At 46.1% G+C, this 13,591-nt stretch overlaps 2 protein-coding genes across 2 annotated transcripts in view; one reads left to right on the forward strand and one right to left on the reverse strand.

Annotated features, from left to right (window-relative positions):
* The window catches only part of dnah7 (dynein, axonemal, heavy chain 7), a 101,222-nt gene extending 96,032 nt beyond the window's left edge, over positions 1-5,190 (forward strand). The window contains exons 66-67 of the mRNA XM_060039404.1: positions 262-365; positions 2,676-5,190. Of these exons, the coding sequence (XP_059895387.1) occupies positions 262-365; positions 2,676-2,882 (311 nt within the window). The 3' untranslated portion in view covers positions 2,883-5,190. The remainder of the gene's footprint in view (positions 1-261; positions 366-2,675) is intronic.
* The window catches only part of slc39a10 (solute carrier family 39 member 10), a 31,733-nt gene continuing 21,411 nt past the window's right edge, over positions 3,270-13,591 (reverse strand). Inside the window, exons 6-12 of the mRNA XM_060039429.1 lie at positions 12,990-13,165; positions 11,761-11,928; positions 11,346-11,466; positions 10,807-11,103; positions 10,178-10,258; positions 6,575-6,765; positions 3,270-6,009 (exon numbers count right to left, since the gene is read on the reverse strand). Of these exons, the coding sequence (XP_059895412.1) occupies positions 5,854-6,009; positions 6,575-6,765; positions 10,178-10,258; positions 10,807-11,103; positions 11,346-11,466; positions 11,761-11,928; positions 12,990-13,165 (1,190 nt within the window). The 3' untranslated portion in view covers positions 3,270-5,853. The remainder of the gene's footprint in view (positions 6,010-6,574; positions 6,766-10,177; positions 10,259-10,806; positions 11,104-11,345; positions 11,467-11,760; positions 11,929-12,989; positions 13,166-13,591) is intronic.

Raw genomic sequence — 13,591 nt, forward strand, 5'->3', positions numbered from 1 at the left:
ACTCCTCTATTAAAGACTGCTTGTGGATTTAACAGGAGCCAGTCCAGGCTGTATGCCTGCTTTTAGAGCAGCTTGATGCTGCGTTTTAATACTTAATGATCTGCAGAAGAGACGGGGGTTTCACACATTGTTCAAATGTTATCTGTAGTACAGAAAAGGCAAAACATAAAGGTTATATTCTGTAACTGTTTGTGTGTGTGTGTGTGTGTGTGTGTGTGTGTGTGTGTGTGTGTGTGTGTGTGTGTGTGTGTGTGTTTTTAGGTGTGTATATCCGAGGGCTCTACCTAGACGGGGCTCGTTGGGAAAGAAAGACCAAACTCCTCGCCGAGTCCTTCCCTAAAGTACTACACGACGTGATGCCTGTGGTATGACACACGTACACACACACACGTACACACACACACACACACACACACACACACACACACACACACACACACACACACACACACACACACACACACACACACACACACACACACACACACAGGGGTAGCAGCGTGACTTGATTTATTGCTCATCTGATGGACAAGCAGACTATTCTTTATATATTCCAAATCCACATAACATTCCTTTTGTGTTTGGTGTTGTTTACCTAAACGCCCTCCATTTCTGGGAACAGCAGGTGTGGCTCAGGCAGGGAGGGAAGCACAGCGGGTTCCTACATCATATGTAGTCTCAATTTGACCATTGACACATCTCTGGCTCGAACCGAGCGCTGCTCTGTGGTTTCTCAGTGCGACCGTCAAAGCAGAGAGCGCGTTACATAAGCAGGTTTGTCGGCGGTCTCCTCCCAGTGTGTTGTTGAGTTCTGGTATGAAGCGGAGATGAAGGGGCGTGCGGTGGGCGATAACATCTTCAGCACCGCGGTAGCGAGCCCCCTCTCCCCTGTTGTAAGGCAGAACAATAGCACGGCTCACCGAGGGAGGGGAACAAACGCGGAGCGAGGGAGTGTGTTGGAGGAACTCCCCCGTCTCCTGGTTCTCCTGAGCAGACACAAAGCAGCACCTTCAGCACTTCTTACCCCCGACCCCTCCTCCCCCATGTCTCCTTCTCATCCTCCCCTCTCGCTGTCTGAGGGGCTTTCTTAATTAACACAACTGGAGGATGATGATGATGATGATGATGATGATGATGATGCTGATGATGCTGCTGCTGCTGTTGCTGCTGCTGTGTATGAAAAGGCGGTCGAAGCAGCAGATTAAAATAGATCGCCGGCGGCTGATTTGGCAGAGAACTCTGACAAACTAGGCCCCTCTGCTTTGTGAGTTTTATGTTGTGTTATTCTGTGGTGCTCCTCTCTGCCCGCAAGGCTGTATTCACAATGCGTTCAGAGTGTGCTTGTTGTGGTACTGCTCTCTGGTTATTCCAACAACACATTCACATTGTGTTTGTTGTGTTACTGCTCTCTGCTCACTCACAAACCCCGTTCACATTGTGTTTGTTGTGTTACTGCTCTCTGCTCAATCACAAACCCTGTTCACATTGTGTTTTTTGTGTTACCACCCTCATTCCCAAAGCACATTGTCTTTGTTGTTACTGCTCTCTGATCACTCACATTGTCTTTGTTGTGTCACTGCTCTCTGCTCACTCCCATTATCTTTGTTGTGTTACTGCTCTCTGCTCACTCACATTGTCTTGGTTTTGTTATTGCTCTCTGCTCACTCACATTGTCTTTGTTGTGTTACTGCTCTCTGCTCACTCACATTGTCTTTGTTGTGTTACTGCTCTCTGCTCACTCACATTGTCTTTGTTGTGTTACTGCTGGGTTATGAGGAGGCAGGCAGGGCTTATGAATAATACGCAGGATGTCTTGTTTTAAATATTCACATTTCAGGCCAACATATTAGAATTTTCTTCTTGACAAGAACATAACGCAATTTAACATATGTTTTATTTATTGTGTTTTCTTCGGTAGGAAGAAAACAACCGAGGCGGCAGTGGATAGCTTTGAAATGCAAATCTTTATCGACATACCCTTTCTAGAACTCTTTCTCTAGCTGCTACTCAATAAAAGACTCAATGTTTTTAGTGGCCCGGTTTATGCCTTTTCTATAACCCATGCCCCTGAACAACCAACAGGGAGCCATCCTCAGTAATGTCTTTATATCAGCTTTAAAGTTTCTGTCTGTTTTATCCTCCAGTAGAGGAAATCCAAACGTTTTTTGAAAGAAACCTCAAAATATTGAGTAACCCCCACAAGTACACCCAACCCCTTGAACCGATAGTACTGAGAGAAGCCCAAACCAGGTTTTTCTCAACCTCTTTGGGCGCAGGACCTGTTTTTCAAGTCTGAAAATCAACACACAAACTTTTAACCCAATCTGCATCCGCTTTTATGTCCCAGTGAATTTATAATACAACCTGCAGAAGCTAGTTTGCATGCGGCTATGATTAATTTACCTGTTTGCATAGAAGGAATCTTTCAAGAAGTTTAAATATTTCACTTTTGTTTTTGCAAAAAATGCTGACATCGGAAGTAGAGTCTCCGGCATACGACTAATGGCTCCCTGACATCAGTTATTCTAGGGTGGGATGTCTGACAATGCCCCATCAAACATTGACAGTGTACTGTTCTAGTAGTTCTGGTATAGTTGACCTGTTGCAGAGCTTTGATCAGGCGATCCCATGGTTGGCGACCCCACCCTCACGCCTGTGTGTCTCCCCTGTGTCAGATGTGGCTGAAACCAGTCAAGCGGCAGGACATTCCCGAGAGGATGTGCTACCTGGCACCGGTCTACAAGACGGGCGAGCGGCGTGGCACGCTGTCTACCACGGGCCACTCCACCAACTATGTCATCGCCATGACGCTGAACTCGGACGTGCCCTCCGAGCACTGGGTGCGCCGCGGCGTGGCGCTGCTCTGCCAGCTAAGTGTCTAGTCTCTAACACGCTCACACATCACTGGGAGCGCTGGAATTAAACAGGAAAGCCTTCGTCCTCCTGTGTCATATGTGGCCATGCCAAACACTAACAGGGAATGTCTAATTTTTTTGTTTTATACCTTGATCTCTGATAAAAGCATTGTTTATAAGGTCTTTATTTTTTTAATTACCAGAGTATACATATTTTATTATCCTCTGAAATGTCAAGACCACATTTATAATTCTATTAATATTTGAAGAACCAAAACTATTTATTGGAGATGGTGATCCATTAACCTCTGTTCAAATATGTTCCGTTATATTAAATATTTAAAATGTTCAATTGAAGAATATATTTAAACACGGGTTATTGCTAGGTTGACCATCATTGATTCAACAGCGAAGGATGTTTTTCATGTTTATTGGACTCATGAGGATAATGTACAAGACAGATAATTGGCAATGACATCACATTGCAATGCAACCATACCCAAGCTCCTTAACAATATATACACAAACCAAAACAATTGGCCTTCTTTGTTTTCCAGACAACGGTGTTGTCTGGGTTCCGAGAAACAAGCACTTCTTGGGGGGGCTTAGCGGCTCCAAAAGTCGTATTCTTCAACAGATAAACTGCAAAAACAGTGCCAGACTTACATGTCATAGGCCACATAAAAAAAATATGTTCCAACAATTAAAACATTTGACTTAACGTTTCATGAAACATAAATAATGAGCTTTAGTGAAAGAGCCCTTATTTTTTTGGATGGAGCAATTTGGTGTTGGACAAGGGTACAAATTATGTTATCATCCATATTGTCTGACACGATCAAATTATTAGATCAACCTCTTTTTCCTTTGACATGACTTTAATTACTTAAAATAAAAATAATTGACAGGCATGTACCCTTAAGGCGTATTTAAAAATGGATCAACATTCTCTGCCAGACACTTACTTAGAAGGCCGTTTGAGAACGTTGGACACCAGCCCAGAAAAACTTTGGGCATTGGTGTCAATCAGTGGAGCTCCAAAATAAAATATATAGTACATAAAGTTCTGATCGCCTGATAAATGATTTACAGTCTACCATCCACTCACGCATCATGCATGATTCACTCAGATCAAATACATTACTTTAATGTGACGACCAGGATTCTTCATACGATGGATGTCACATGGTGACAGGATAAACAAAGTCACAAATATGGGTGTGCTCACGTGAGCACGCTTACGCTAGGCTAGCACACATAACGCATGCTAGCCTAGCTTGGCATCAGGCTACAGGGAGTTAGCCTAGCATGCTATCAGGCTACCCCTAACGTGCTACCAAGCTAAAGCTTTTTAGCCTGGCATGCTAGCCTGGGATGAGCACACCCAATGGAATGTTAGGTGGAATGTGTGATTGTGACGAGCACCAGCCAGTTTTTGACAAACTTAGTACGTGGCTGGAGAACAAAAAATTAATCCAATAACTGCCATTTTTGACACATGTGGCATAAAGGGGGAAATATCACCCCAACAAAATAAAAAAGTGTAAGAGGTAAACGACATGGGGTACCATGTGAATGCACTCAGGACGTACCGTGTGCATGAACCAGAAGGAGGAGACTAGGAGGACAAACCGTAGTGATGCACCATGTGGGCGCTCACTCTGAGGACGTCCTGTCTGCATGTACTATGTGAACGCATCGTGTAATACATTGAGGACACACCATAGAGCACCGATGAGAACGTACCGCGCAAGACGACCGCTGTCCTTACCATTGTCTTGAGATTGTCAGAATCACAAAGTAAACATGAGGAGATAATATAATGTTAAGATGAGCAGTGATTGCAGTGATGGGTTGTTGCTTTTCGATTCATTGCATTAGTATTTCTGTTGTTGCAGCTTGTCAATATCGCGAGGTGTAATCTGTTGCCTGAATTGAACGTAAAAGGTCTGCAGCGGGGCCAAGGATTTTGGCACAGCAGTTTCTGATGCTCAATAACCTAGTAAACTAAAACACTGTTTATGCCGTCAGAGACGTCCCTATTGCTAAATTCACATTTTGACATTGATTATCTCTCTAGAACAGCATCATTCAGACATTTCTGTTAGTCTTCCTAAAACAAACATAAATGTTATGCCTGTAGTCCGAAGAGTCCATCTCTTTTTAAAGGCATTGTCAGCATTGCTGTTTCAATGCTGGCACCGTGCGCAGTAACTGAGAAATAACAAATCAGACATTCAAACAAATACTACACATAAATAAAGACACTAGAGGAACTAACGAGCCAATGAGAGTTTGCTATTCCGAGCCAAGGAGTGCTTGACGCGTTTGCATGTCGATGCGTCAAAAAGGCGGCATGGCTTCCTTCATTTTGATTGGCCGTGGACGTAACCGTGGCGACGAGAGTTTGTGATGCGAGGGCCTGACACAGACGAGACAAGAGATGCTCAGTACGTGACACCGCGGCGACATCGGCATGACAACACAGCTCCATGATGGATTACCAGTGGCGACGCTCCACAGATGTGTGTGTGTGGCGTGGAGGAGGAGGAGGAGGATGAGGGCGACAGCCACCAGCCGGGGTGTGTGGGGGTCCTGTTTGGAGTCCTTCAGGCATCAGGTTTGAATGGACAGCGATGAAGATAGCGGGGGGGCATGCCAACATCAAACTGATGATGATGATGATGATGATGAGGATGATGATGATGATGATGCTGCGATGCATAAGCCACTGCTGTGAGCTTCACAATGCATGCAAGACAGGACCGTCACGTAGCAAGCACAGTATGTTGAGGCTGGGAAGCACAACATCCACACATCTAGCTTTGACCCCCAACACACACACACACACACACACACACACACACACACACACACACACACACACACACACACACACACACACACACACACACACACACACACACACACACACACACACACACACACACACACACACACACAACCCCATCCCACCCTCCCTGCCCTCCCACCCAATCTACACCCAGTCAAAGTTGAAGACGATCTGATCCTCGAAGATGGCGATGAGCAGCATGAGGACGAAGCCGGTCATCAGGCCCAGGTTCTGGAGAAGGAAGTGGCCCAGCTGGCAACGCTTGTGCTCCTCGCTGTCCCCGTGTAGCATCTCAGGCAGCTGCAGCAGAACAACACGCAGGTAAACAGACTGGTGCACCACATACTGTTACCATAGCCTTGCTGTGTGTTAACTCAAGTTGGATTCAAACGTGTGTTTTTTGCGACTTATGTTCAAGAATTGTTGAGGGAGAGACATCCCTGAGTGCAGCAGTATTGGGTCAGTGGTTTTCTATTTGTGGGACTATTTAGTTGTTAGCTCAGGGGGAGAGTGACACGGTTCCATGTCAACATAGATGAGATGAAGGATTAAGTCAGTGCACTAAAGCAAGCTGTAGCCGAGGACAGAGGTTCCCGAACGCTGACATACCCTGACCCATCTTTGAAGGTACTTTAGCCCAGGACCCACCAAATACTTTGCGAAGCAATATATTCCAATTATAGTGAAAACATATTTTTAGATAATCCTCAGTTCTGAAGGTTCATTAAAGCAGTACCCAACCTCTCAGGCTTCAAACACACAAATGATCACATCAAGGCAATTCTTTGGAATGAATAATTATTGTTGCCCTCCTGTTCCGTGACGTTGGGACCCTCAGTGAACAGAGAACCCCTGTGGAACGTACCATGTCCACCAGCGCCACGTAGAGGAACATGCCGGCGGTGACGGCGAAGATCCAGCTGGTGACGTTGTGCGCGTACTGGCCCACGGCCGTGCCGATAACCATGCCCACGTACGCCATGAGCGCCGACAGCAGATTGTACACGATGGCTTGCTTCACGGACATCCCCGCCTTCAGCAGCACCGCAAAGTCCCCTGCAAAGCAGCGACGGACATGGGAGAGCTAAATGAGTGATATCCCATCTGTTTGGAAACTAAAAACCACATTTATGGCATCGTTAGGGAGACAGAAATAGTGCACATTTGTTCGTCATGCTTTTTAGAACTGCGCCTCATCAGCACAAAATACCCTGATCAAATATGCCAGAGAAACAGCAGGGGATAAAAGTTGACGACGTGAGGTAACGGGTACTAAACTACAATCCATTAACCATTATATAATCCACCGTCCCCTAGAGGCCTGGGGATTGACATGTACCGAAATTAATACTTTCAGGGAAGTTTTTGCTTGCGACTGATACCGACACGGTCGGTATTGTAGTCCTCTACCAGACTGAGCATTGAGCCTCATGTAAGGCTACGACTTTACAGGCAGTCTGCAGTCGCTTGAGTCCTCGCCAAGTCCCAGAGACCTAGATCTGGACACAAACGCAAACCCTTGGTCGTCAACAAGAGTGATAACCAAGGCCTACATTCCCCTCACAGTGTCACCAGCGGCCTCTTTCTCTACACTAATCATCCCAGTGAGTATATGACTAGTGTGGACCCAGACATCACTCAAATCCTTAGCATGGGGGGTTGATGTTAAATAGGCCGTAGGAAAAAGAGCAGGGGTGACTTGTTTGAAGCCTTCTAGCGCTCTTGTTTTTTTGTTCCTCCCATCTGTCACTTTTTACTTCCTGTTGCGTTTCCCCGCGCTCATGCTTTCCAGTCAGTCCGCCGCTGAGAGGTGCCAGCAAAAAAAAAAACAGCGCCGACTGCAATTAACACACCCATCACTGACAATTAACTTCACTGTAGGCGGTTAATGAGGCCTCGTAATCTCCATTATCTATTCGGGCTCCCATCTGCACACACGTTTGGGATGTGCCCAGCAATACAGCTCAATTGCTTGGATTGGCTGAGGGAGAACCCTACAGGGCTGTGTGTCTGTGTGGAGGGGGGGGGGGGGCGTGGCTTATCGTCACAAGAACACACACAAAGAAAAGACTACATCAACTCCACGGTCTTCTTGCGATCGCAGGAGACCTTTCGAGTTTTCAAGCTGAACCCAACCGTCTGGAAAGTTCGTTTTTTCCCCCAAGGCTGCGGAGAAGCAAGCAGCAGCGGAATAAAGCCCACACAACAAAGAGCTGATAGAAAAAGAGTTTGGGGTCACTCAGGAGCCATGCAGTTCAACTAAAGACTGGAGATGGCAGCCCAGCTCCCAGCAGTACTTCCAGTACACAGTGAGGCACTTTGTTCTGAGACCATCAACCCTGGAACACGACAAGAAGAAGATTGTGTGTTTATTCAGTGAATGGCGGCGGCGTGTTACTCCCTACAGTAAGCAGTGGGAAGCTGCTCACCAACACGTCAGGGAGCAGACACTGAAACACACACATGCCTGTTAGTTCTGGGCCTGAATATTCAAACGTTCTGATATTTGTTTATTCGATTCAGTCGAGGTAGCAGTAGCTACCATCAAAATGGCCAAACACGGGAAGACCGAATCATCCTTAGTTTTGTATTTGGACATCCTTCAAATACTTCAGTGATGGAATTGGCCAGACCTGCAGAGACCGGCTTTGACTGAACTGGTTATAATAATAATGAATGAATATTTTTTCAATGTTCTAGGGTTCATCACAGGATTTTGTTTTCCATGGTGATGCTGCCATTATATTGTCCATTTAAAAAAGGAAAAATGGTTTTAGAAGGGTTCTACCAATGAACATATTCAGCAACTATTTTGAGTTCAAAAGATACAAAAAAGCTCTACTCACCAATAACAATGGGTTGGTTATTTAATAAAGAAGTTTTATCCTTTCATCCGTCCTCCACAATAGTCTTTGTGAATAACACTAGTCCTGCATTGCCATTTCATCAGAACTTTGCACAATGTTCAAACCCCCTTATGTGTAGGCTCAGACTGTGTGTAGGCTAAGACTGCTCAGACTGTGAAATCATCTTCAAACACTGTAAGGCTACATTGAAGCTTTGCTGTAACTGAGGAATTGGACAAATGCGTGGACCATCAAACTCACCGACTTCCATGCAGCAATCCTATGTGATCTTGTCGTTTTGCTTTTTGCGTTATTAAAATAACATTTCAGAAATTAAAAAGGAAAGGAAAGGAAAACTATCAGTATATTAGCAACAGATGGAATTTCTCGTCTGCAGCAGTTCTCTCCGCAGGCTCAGATTCATGCATTGGATGATATGCAGTGTGAATTCACTTTTCTCTGTTTACTATTTCAGAATATTCATAGCTTTCAATTATGTATTCAAGAAAGACCTTATGCCTATTGGTTGGCAGACTGCCTGGTCTGGACTAACAAGACTGGTTTACTCAGCAAACACACAGAACAGGCCTAAAGGGAGCTGCCTCATTGTGGACGCCATCCACACACACACACACACACACACACACACACACACACACACCTCAAAAGAGACCAAAAAAAGAGAAACTTGAAAGAATAATGCCCTCCATTAGACAGATACACTATGTTAGTGCTACTTTGTGTTTTTTCTCATTCAATTACTTTTGTAAACCACTGAGCAGTGACGTGATCTGCAGTGAACTGGTCTGTCGATGATCAACAATGAAAAGTAGCTTTGTTGTCCTAAGATTTAAACTCAACCAAGAACAAAATGGCATCAAGTCCTCCATTTAATGCAATACTAGTGATGCATAATGTCAGATACTGATCAATCCGATGAATAGTTCCCAAACACAACTGAGTGGTACACACTCGGGAATACTGATTGAGAGTCCTGGTCAATCGTAGCTCAGTCATTGAGCGATTACAGGTGTCTGTGCAAGTCAATATTTTTTGGACAGATTAACTTTTTAGGAGCATCTATTCTCCATGAAGAAATGGAAATCCTTGTATCCCCATTCCAGCCAATGAGAGGCCAGTCATTGATGAATTAAGGATCCCTCTATTTTGGACACATACAGGAAGAATACAGGGTAATAGGCCAGAACGTGTGCCGCAGTGGCTCACTGTAACTACTAATGGAATTAGGGTTGAATGGCTGAATGAGAGTTAATACGGGTTTTCCACAGTGATAGGTGTGTCAATAGCCACCGACGAGCCACTCATCCAACCGCAAACAAAACCCCTGTTTATCGGAGGAAGACATGGCCCTCAACAGATCTAACAACCAGAAACTAAAAAGCATCTGATCTACTCAATACCTTAACATCCAATCAAACCGCTACTCAGGTGAGTGGAGGCTTAAGATAGACTTGTGTTTATCACCTCTGTTGTAGCAGTGATTGATTTGCCGACACGCGGGTGAGGTGGGGAGACCCTGGCGGCGACTAGCGAGGCTAACACGCTGGGTGTTTAGGACGGGATTTTGACCTGGGGGGGGGGGGTTGCTCCACTGTACTTACCCAGTTCGTGGGGCAGCTCGTGGCAAAAGACGGCCACCGACGTGCTGATACCTCCAGTGATGTTTGCACTGAAGGCCGCACCTAGAAAAGGAGAACAGCCACGGGTCAAAGAGACAGCCCTCTCAGGTCTAACTGTGAGATATAAATGCTTTTTTGTTTATTGAAATATTCTATATTTTTATTGATATAATGGAAACATGTGTCCCCCGCTGCTTGGAGAAAGAGGTTACAAGGATTACTTATTACTTTGAATATTTATACAGCTCATAATCTTGTTTGATAGTACAATAAGCACCATCTTGTTGGGCTGTATCATAAGCACTGCGAGAATGAGGGCGCTATTCCTGTTTGCAATAATGTTCACAGCCTGGGGATGTGATGGTGATTTATACTTTTCAATATGCATTTCTGTAAACATAAATATATACATGTATGTATTCTTCCCACAAATTAGCACATTTAAAATGATGTATTAAGAAACAAATTGGGGTACTAACACCACATTTAATTGTAACAAATTGACTGATCCTACTAGAACCACCTTGAGCAGGGTGTGCGTCTGTGTGTCTGTAATGCGTCATTCCAACACTCGTAATACTACAAGCTGAACCCTAGCCCGCCCCCCTCACCGATGGCCAGGCCGTCGCTGAAGTTGTGCATGCCGTCCCCCATGATCACCATCCAGGCGATGCTGGCGATGCCCGCGTCCTTCATCTCCTGGTCCGTGTGGCAGTTGCCGCCGTGGGAGTGGCCGTGGCCGTGGGAGTGGCCGTGCTTCTTGCCCTTGTCCCTGGTGGGGGTGGTGGGCGCCAGCTCTGCGGGGGCCAGCGGGGCCTTAGCGGAGGGGGACTCGGGGGGCTGGAGCTCGCTGAGCTGGGTGTCGTTGTGGCCATTGTCACAGGAGCCCACCGTGCCGCCGTCAGCCCCTGTGGAGACGGAGGGGAGTTGTGTGTTGTAAAAGGTAACGGTGCTGGGGTTGGAAATGCCGTCAGTCTTTGTCAGGAAATCTGATTGTAGATTTGAATTGTAAATGAGAATAAAACCCATTTCCACTCTTCTATTCTCATGGTACATCATAATATAGTCTGCGCTGATGCTAGTAATGATGCTAGTGCGCTGCTGTACAGGTGTGATGCTGCGTAACGCCGGTATGGCGTGAGCCTCTGACCTTTGTCCAGATGCTTGAGGTTCAGCCACTCTGTGTCAGAGCGCCGGTTCAGCTTATGGTCCGACAGCTTTCTGCCGATCTTTCCTTCTTCTCCCCGCTTCTTCCGGGCACAGAAGGTTCCCTGTGAAGAGACAGACTGCATCAACCACCCTGTGCTGTTACTGTAATCAAACAGAAAAACAATTAGCCTACTGCCCTACACCCCCGCCATTCACACTGCCTGCGAGCCAAGCCAGCATAATGTAAGAAAAAAGATCCTCCTCCTTGTCTCGTAGGATAGTACACCAAAGAGATATTTGTTGTTACGAAGATAATTCATATACCGGTAAAGATCATTTATTAATTCAGGCACTGTTATGGTTTTGCCCCAAACCAATAACGACATGGGGTCCTAGGAGCCGAGCGCGCCGCATACCCCTTGGTCTTTGTAGTGCTTGACCATGCCGATACAGTGCTCGATGATGAACAGCAGGTATATTCCCGCCAGCGCCGTCAGGCCCTTCCACACCCCGTCGAAGGCTGTCAGCCAGTCCTCGGGGGCCCCTGCCGCAGCCGGCTCCCCGTGGGTATGCTGCCCCTGAGCCTGGAGGCGGGAGAAGAGAGGGAAAGAGCCATGGATAAATAGAGCAATAGAGTAATGGATGCACAGAACGGTGGACGATTGGAGACGGGATAGGATGGAGAAATAAATAGAGAGGAAAGAGGAGACAAATGGAGAGCGAGAGAGAAATATAAATGGTTATTAGGTCATCACGACCACCAGAGGGGGTGTCATTCTGGAGATGGGGGGGCCACTTGTTGAGCCTCTCCCGGTGGCCAGGCGCTGAGATGGAGACGTTAAATAAGATGGGCAGGCTGGCTGTAGGAGCTCCTTGCCGAGGATGATTGTGGGTTATGGTGAGAGGGTAACAAGGCGACAGATTGGCTGGAGGAGTGGGAGGGAGATCTCTCAGCCCAGAGGAGGGCTGTTCGGTCACAAGAGGTGCAGGGAGAGCCATCCCCCATCACCAAGGAAAGAGGATGTCACTGATGGGGAATGTCACGCTACCGGCAGTTATGGTAATGGTGGTGTTGGAAGCGATAGCTCCTGTTGTTCAATGATTCAATGGTGTTGGAAGCATTTTGTTACTTTTGAGTGTGTCCAGTAGAAAATAGCTCTATCAATGTAGTTTTCTTTTGGACAAACAGCGATTGCTGGGAATGTTTCTTGTGGAAAAAACATTCAGACATTTCTGTGATCTTTTTGGGAGAAAACCCTTTAAAAACCCAGTACACTCCTTAGACTGCCCCATTACATCGTTATGACAAGAAAAAAGCCATTATCAAGCCATTATCAAGAGGCACAGTAATCAACACTGCGTGGATCAGGGCGTAGTACTGGGGTGGAACTTCTTTGAACTGTATTGACAATGAATAAACCCAAAGAGTTTACTGTAATAAAGGGCCGAGGCCGTCTCAGTCAGCAGAGGCCGTCTCAGTCAGCAGAGGCCGTCTCAGTCAGCAGAGGCCAAATCAGTCAGCAGAGGCCAAATCAGTCAGCAGAGGCCAAATCAGTCAGCAGAATCTCAGTTCCCCCCCCCCAAGGGGAACTTAGTATCTTGTGAATAACATGTCATATAGGGATATTTCCATGGCAGTACTCACGTGGGGCAGCAGGTGCAGCAGGGCGTCGCCACTAAGCGTGCCCACGGCCAGCGCCACCAGGAAGGTGAGCAGGAACTTGAAGCAGGACTGGTTGAGGATAGGCACCAGCACCACGCCCAGCAGAGACAGCAGGCTGATGATGGTGATGGACACAAAGCCCCACATCCACACCCACCCTGAGGACCAGACACACAGCGAGAGAGATTGAGAGAGAAATTGTTTAACGTTAAGAAACATACATTTACTGTAGTGAGCTACATAGTCCTTTAGCAGATGCTTTGAGCAGAGGTGACCTCCAGTAATACATGCCTTTCTGGATACTCTGTTGTACAGATAGGGCTCAAGGTTGCTTATACCAAGGCTGCAGACATTGGCGTTCAAAACCCAATCGTACACTGCGCACTCTCACCCCCGTTTGTTAGTGTTTCACCTTAGTTACCTTTTTCTTTTACATATATATTATTGAGTGAAAACTCATTATCCATGTGGCCTCCAGTGAATAGTTAGGTATAGGGTTGGGAATAGGGCTGGATATTGCCAGGTACCTCACAATTCAATTTGATTTTTTCTTTCTTTATTTTTTAATGGAAATAATCGATAAA

Source organism: Gadus macrocephalus, chromosome 20, assembly GCF_031168955.1.
Source record: "Gadus macrocephalus chromosome 20, ASM3116895v1".
NCBI lineage: Eukaryota > Metazoa > Chordata > Actinopteri > Gadiformes > Gadidae > Gadus > Gadus macrocephalus.